The 7,446-nt window shown below is 38.8% G+C and overlaps 1 protein-coding gene across 1 annotated transcript; it reads left to right on the forward strand.

Annotated features, from left to right (window-relative positions):
* The first annotated feature begins 978 nt into the window (after positions 1 to 978).
* Positions 979 to 6,511, forward strand: steep1 (STING1 ER exit protein 1). The gene is made up of 7 exons (XM_029628079.2): positions 979 to 1,230; positions 1,901 to 2,018; positions 2,237 to 2,278; positions 2,645 to 2,789; positions 3,108 to 3,197; positions 3,413 to 3,505; positions 6,210 to 6,511. The coding sequence occupies exons 1-7, from the start codon at positions 1,107 to 1,109 to the stop codon at positions 6,270 to 6,272; spliced, it is 675 nt and encodes a 224-aa protein (XP_029483939.1). The 5' UTR covers positions 979 to 1,106; the 3' UTR covers positions 6,273 to 6,511.
* Positions 6,512 to 7,446: the final 935 nt, after the last annotated feature.

The following is a 7,446-nucleotide window of genomic DNA, read 5'->3' on the forward strand; positions in this document are numbered from 1 at the left end:
AATTATATCTGGAATATTATGTTTTTTTCTCGCATGAATGATTGTAGAGACTGTTTTCATTGATCACACCATTGATTACACATTGAATAGATATTATGAAAATTATAGATTTACTGTCAATTTTGTTGGGCAATGTAAGTGTATTGACTAATGGGCTACTGAGTGGCGCAGTGGTCAAAGGCACTACATCTCAGTGCAAGAGGCATCACTACAATACCTGGTTTGAATCCAGCCTGTATCACATCTGGCTATGATTGAGAGTCCCATAGGACAGTGCACAATTGGCCCAGGTTTGGCTGGGTAGGCCATCATTGTAAATAAGAATTTGTTTTTAACTGATTTGCCTAGCTAAAACAATTTGAAGAATGTGTAATTTACAGTATTAGCATATTTCAGCACTTCTAAGGAAACACATATCTTGCATTGTTTGCTATTTGATTAACTGGTAGTTAAAACGACGAAATTGATTGATTAACTGGTAGTTAAAACGACGAAATTGATTGATTAACTGGTAGTTAAAACGACGAAATTGATTGATTAACTGGTAGTTAAAACGACGAAATTGATTGATTAACTGGTAGTTAAAACGACGAAATTGATTGATTAACTGGTAGTTAAAACGACGAAATTGATTGATTAACTGGTAGTTAAAACGACGAAATTGAAGAGATACCATTATTTAGTGTATTGGTTTAATCACCAAAACCACTCATTACATTTCACAATAAACTTATGTTGAATCAATGTGGTGAGATGTGTTTTACAATCCAAATGAATGACAGATTTTGAATGAAAGACTGGCTGCGTAACAAGTGTGACCAGTTTGGAGTTTTATACTAAAAGTTGTGAAAATGTACCACGTACTTGTGAAAATAGTACCAAAGCGATAAAAAAATGTTGTTATTTTACTTCAACACCGCCACCTATCGGGAGTGCTGGACAAGAAACCTTTTATACTCGCCTTTATATGACGTACAGGTTTACGTAATCATTAATCGACAAGGTAGCAGCATGCTAACGCTGTTAGATAAAGCAAAACGTTTTTTTGTCTATTGACATTTTGCTTACCCCGTTTGCCCAATTTCAAGTAGCTAACTTTAGGAACAATGCCGAAAGTCGTCTCACGAAGTGTTGTTTGTTCAGACACCCGAGATCGAGAGGAATACGATGACGGAGAAAAGCCTCTTCATGTTTATTATTGTCTCTGTGGGCAAATGGTATTGGTTCTCGGTGAGTAGCTAACTAGCTAGCCATGGTAGTCAGCAAACGTTGGCTAGCTCTAATATTCAAATTGTGAAAGTTCTGTATTTGATCTATAGCTAGCTAGTTAATCAAGAATAACAAAGCTAGCTAGCTTTCCGGGTAAACGTGGCCCTAGGTAGGTAACGTTAGGTAGCTAGCTAGCTTAGCTGCTACCACCACCACAAATGTTAGCTTAGCACTAGTCAACAGTAGCTACCTCGGCCAATGTGTTACACAGGCTGATAAGAGGCAGGGAAGTTAAATTGCGGATTTTCACAGTCATTTAACGTTACCTAGACAGGAGAAAGCTTTCAAATATTTCATCACACCACAGCCTTTAGTGCATCTATTTTCGTTGACCTCAAACCATCAGTATCACGCGCTGTTTACAGGGTGTAATGTTATTTCCCGTGAGTATTGAATAAGCATACAATGTGTCGGGTTATTTAGGATGCGTATTGCCCAGCTATAAAGTGGAGGTGAATAAGAATGTTGTTTCAGGCTTTTTATATTGTCTTGTTTTACCACAGTTCAACTTATGGTTTCACAATATTGAGCTACCTTAGAGAAAATACAGCCTGTTTTTGCAGTCTTGTCAAATGTTGTATTAGGACACGAAACTGACATGCCATCATGTTCTTTCCCCTTGATTTTACAGACTGTCAACTGGAGAAACTACCGATGCGGCCACGAGACAAAGCAAGAGTAATAGATGCTGCCAAACATGCACATAAGTTCTGTAATGTAGAAGACGATGAGAATGTTTACATAAAAAGGTACTGAAAGGTTCATTGCTCATCTTGGTCTACTATCTAAATATCATGCTGATGAGCCTTCCACACCACTCATCTATCATTATTCATCAGTTTGATCTCAAATGTGAACATTTCTTTGTGGTATTTGGCTACTCAATTTCAGTTGGTAAATGTGTTACTGAAAAAATGCCAAAAATATGAAACGTATTCAGATTGGTATTGTTTTTTCCCCATCACAGGGCAGAGGGAATTGAAAGGCAGTATCGCAAGAAATGTGGAAAGTAAGTTGGATTTTTACAGTATAATTTAAATATGAGTGATTTTTAGGTCTCACAGTTGAACTGTAGGCCAAATAGCCTACTCTTAATCAACTTTGAGACTAATATAATTGTTATACGCTGTAATATTATTTATAACTTTTGTTCAGTTACATTTTATGTAACCTATTTCTTCTCTCCTGCTCTTCTTTTTTCCCCATCCAAAGCCCCTGAGAAACGCTCCTCAGTTCTCAGCCACAATTATAAATATAACACAATTTTTTTTAAAGAAAATGTAAGAGTAAAACTCGAGTGAACAGAAAATAATACAAATGTTACATTTCAAAATGGACTGGCTGACCTGCTTTTGTTCTGTCTCTTTCTGAACAGGTGTGGCCTACTTCTTTTCTATCAACACCAAATGAAGAATACTCCAGTTACATTCATCGTTGATGGAGCTGTTGTCAAGTTTGGCCTTGGGATTGGGAATACCAGTGTCTACAGTCAAAAGCCAGAGGCTCCTAAAAAAGTCAGGGTATGTGACACATTTCCACAGATTTTCAGTTTTGTAGTTAAACTAATAATTTGCATTCATTACACAGTAATACTCGGGAGGCCCAGTAATGGCTTTTTTATTACATAATTGGTCTGAAAAGTGTAAAGGCTTAGTGTGTTAAATTTGTCCATTGTGCTGCCAGTCAGTATTTCTGAGCAGACAAAAAGGACATGAAATCCCATTTATGTTCCCAGGCTTCATTGATAGGCCAACAGCTTTAACTTAAATGAGGAAAAATCAGATACAACTGTTCCTTTCCTTGAGTTTAGCATTTTTTTTTATTCATCCTTATACCAGGTAATGATGACAAAAAGGACCAAAGACATGGGGAAATTCAGCTCTGTCACCGTGTCTACCGTTGATGAGGAGGAAGAGGAAATTGAGGCGGTAGGTTTGCAGTTATGGTGTTTCTTGTGTGTGGGTTGAAGATTACATTTTGAATTGTTTAATTAAATCTTCGGCCTGAAGCCTAATCTTAAACCTGAAGATTACATGCAAGTCATTTTCCCAACCCTAAAATGATGTTGCTGGCTGGAAGAACATGTGCTCAGAAACAGTAGAAATGATTATACAATACATATTGTTTGTTTGGTCTTTTTCAGAGAGAAATTGCTGACTCGTATGCCCAGAATGCTAAAGTGATTGAGAAGCAGTTGGAAAGGAAGGGGATGAGCAAGAAGAGACTACAAGAGCTGGTAAGGATTCCAATTCCATTCCTGTCAAGTGTTTGAGCTTTATCCTGATCCTAGTGTGTGATCTTAATAGGATTTCTGACTGTTACCCAGTGTACACAACCATACAACTGTTATGTATTGGTCATACACTTAAGGTATACATGTAACATTTCAACCTGCAACTAGTGCCAAATATCAATTACATACAGTGCATTCGGAAACTATTCAGACCCTTTGACTTTTTCTACATTTTGTTATGTTACAGCCTTATTCTAAAATGGATTTTAAATAAAAAAGTGTTACTCATCAATCAACACAATACCCCATAATGACAAAGTGAATACAGGTTTGTTTAAAAAAAAAAAAAACTATTTACATAAGTATTCAGACCCTTTACTACGAGACTCGAAAAATCTCAGGTGCATCCTGTTTCCATTGATCATCCTTGAGATATTTCTACAACTTGATTGGAGTCCACCTGTGGTAAATTCAATTGATTGGACATGATTTGGAAAGGCACACACCTGTCTATATAATTTCCCACAGTGGACAGTGCACGTCAGAGCAAAAACCAAGCCATGAGGTCAAAGGAATTGTCCGTAGAGCTCGGCGACAGGATTGCATCGAGGCACCGATCTGGGGAAGGGTACCAAAAAATGTCTGCAGCATTGAAGGTCCCCAAGAACACAGTGGCCTCCATCATTCTTAAATGGAAGAAGTTTGGAACCACCTTGACTCTTCCTAGAGCTGGCTGCCCGGCCAAACTGAGCAATCGGGGCAGAAGGGCCTTGTTCGGGTAGGTGAACAATGATAACTCTGACAGAGCTCCAGAGTTCCTCTGTGAAGATGGGAGAACCTTCCAGAAGGACAACCATCTCTGCAGCACTCCACCAATCAGGCCTTTATAGTAGAGTGGCCAGACAGAAGCCACTCCTCAGTAAAAGGCACATGACAGCCCACTTGGAATTTGGCAAAAGGCACCTGAAACAAGATTCTCTGGTCTGATGAAACCAATATTGACCTCTTTGACCTGAATGCCAAGCGTCACATCTGGAGTAAACCTGGCACCATCCCTACGGTGGAGCATGGTGGTGGCAACATCATGCTGTGGGGGTGATTTTTAGCAGCAAGGACTGAGACTAGTCAGGATTGAGGGAAAGATGAATGGAGCAAAGTACAGAGAGATCCTTGATGAAAACCTGCTCAGGACCTCAGACTGGGGCGAAGATTCACCTTCCAACAGGACAACAACCCTAAGCACACAGTCAAGACAACGCAGAAGTGGCTTTGGGATAAGTCTCTGAATGTCCTTGAGTGGCCCAGTCAGTGCCCAGACTTGAACCCATCTGGAAACATCTCTGGAGAGACCTGAAAAAAGCTGTGCAGCGATACTCCCCATCCAACCTGACAGAGCTTGAGGATCTGCAGAGAAGAATGGGAGAAACTCCCCAAATACAGATGTGCCAAGCTTGTCGTGTCATACCCAAGAAGCCTCAAAAGCTGGAATCGCTGCCTAAGGTCCTTCAACAAAGTACTGAGTAAAGGATCTGAATACTTATGTATATGTGATATTTACGGTTTGATATATTATACATTTGCAAACATTTCTGAATCAGTTTTTGGTTTGTCATTATAGGGTAGTGTGTGTAGATTGAAGGGGACATTTTTTGATGTCCGTTTTAGATTAGGGCTGTAACTAATCAAAGTGGAAAAAGTGAAGGGGTCTGAATATTTTCTGAATATTCTCTACATACCAGCAGTAGCTAAGAAATAGAAATCCACAAATAACATACGTTTTAGAACGCTGCAAATCAGCTTTTTTTAACCCAACTAGCCTGGTGTGTGTGTACGCGCGCAACTTCCTGTATCAGAATTTGGTTCTTATTCAAAGTTAACAACAATAGCAGAAACATTAGCCATACAATCTTCATGTCCTGTCAATGGATGTTTTTTGGATTATGAGAAGGTAAGAAGCAATACAAAGCTATTCTAACCTTTTTCTAAGCAGTGTTCTTCAAAAAAAAACAAGAAATCCAATTAATTGCTAAAATATTATGTGTTCCTTTCAAAGGCCCTACTGGCCCAATGCAACTGTTCTGTCACCATCAAATCATTTCTGGGTAACATTTTTGTACCCTACTGTTATAGTTTTCCATTCAAATTGTCAAAAAGAAACAAATAGCTTGGCAGAGATTCTGAACTTTCTTTGTTAATGGTTTATTTAAGCACTAAGACCCGGGGGGGTGTGGTATATGGCCAATAAACCACAGCTAAGGGCGGTTCTTAAGCACGGCGCAACGCGGGGTGTCTGGGTACCGCCATTAGCCGTGGTATATTAGCCATGTATCACAAACCCCCGAGGTGCCATGTTGCTTTTATTAACTGATTACCAATGTAATGAAAATTGCAGTGAAAATAAATGTTTTGTTATACCCGTAATATACCACGGCTAATCAGCATTCAGGGCTCAAACCGCCCAATTTATAATAAAACGTATACCGCCTGGTGATGTCACCAGCCAAGCAAAATCTCCACCCATATGCAAAACCTGCTGATTAGAAGGTCCTGTGTAGAATGTATTATCAGGAAATAACACTGATTACATCTGTTTAGACTTACAGTGTTAGTTTCTTCAGCTGTTGTACAATATGATTCAAAACACAGGAAAATATCATTTTGACTGCACTGGCCTTTTTTAATATACAAAAAGTATTTCTATCAACAGGCTGAACTGGAGGCAAAGACAACCAAGATGAAAGGCACCCTCATCGATAACCAGTTCAAATAGAGGGATGTGGGATGTGAGAGAAGCAAGACAGTTGTACATACTTTAACTCAAATGTACATAGAGATTTGCACTCTATGGCCCCCTTTGAAATGTATTATGAAGCATTTTGGCTATGTTTTATATACTGTAAGAAAATTGTTATGTTGATTTAGAATTAAATGTGGAGCAGTGACATACAGTAATGTTATTTTGAATTTGATTTGTCAATTCAGATGAGAAATAAAATGTGCTTGAATTAAGTATTGATGCTTGAAGTACTATCGCACTATATATGGAAACCATAGCAGGAAAAGTGGTTGTTATGGATTTAACAGGAATGCACACTTACATGAGATGAATTCCAATTTGTATTATTTTGTCACAGCTGTTCTATAATATGTATTTGTATGTTTTATGTGGATCCCAGGAAGAGTAGCTGCTGCACGTGCAGTAGCTAATATGGATCCTAATAAACTAAACTCCTTAGAGAAATTGCAGGTGAAGGTGCTGCTTTGTTTGAAACTTCTGATGGCCCCTTGCCAGGTAGAGTAGCTTGCCTTTGACTGACCCAAACTTCTGTCTGTTTAAGACGACGATAACATACAGTGCCTTGCAAAAGTATTCTCCCCCTTGGCATTTTTCCTATTTTGTTTTAGTACAACCTGTAATTTAAATGTTTTTCTTTTAATGTAATGGACATATACAAAATAGTCCAAATTGGTGAAGTGAAATGAAAAAAATATAATAGGGAAAGTGGTGCGTGCGTATGTACTCACCCCTTTGCTATGAAGCCCCTAAATAAGATATGGTGCAACTAATTACCTTCAGAAGTCACGTAATTAGTTAGATTGCACACAGGTAGACTTTAAGTGTCACATGATCTCAGTATATATACACCTGTTCTGAAAGGCCCCAGAGTCTGCAACACCACTAAGCAAGGGGCGCAATGAAGACGGAGTGCTCCAAAAAGGTCGGACAAAGTTGTGAAGTACAGATCAGGGTTGGATTATAGAAAAAATATCCAACTTCGAACATACCACAGAGCCCCATTAAATCCATTATTAAAAAATGGAAAGAATATGGCACCGCAACAAACCTGCCAAGAGAGGGCCGCCCACCAAAACTCATGGACCAGGCAAGTCGGGCATTAATCAGAGAGACAACAAAGAGATTGGAGTATCTGACCACTGTAAGC

This window comes from Oncorhynchus nerka, linkage group LG22 (genome assembly GCF_034236695.1).
Source record: "Oncorhynchus nerka isolate Pitt River linkage group LG22, Oner_Uvic_2.0, whole genome shotgun sequence".
Lineage (NCBI taxonomy): Eukaryota > Metazoa > Chordata > Actinopteri > Salmoniformes > Salmonidae > Oncorhynchus > Oncorhynchus nerka.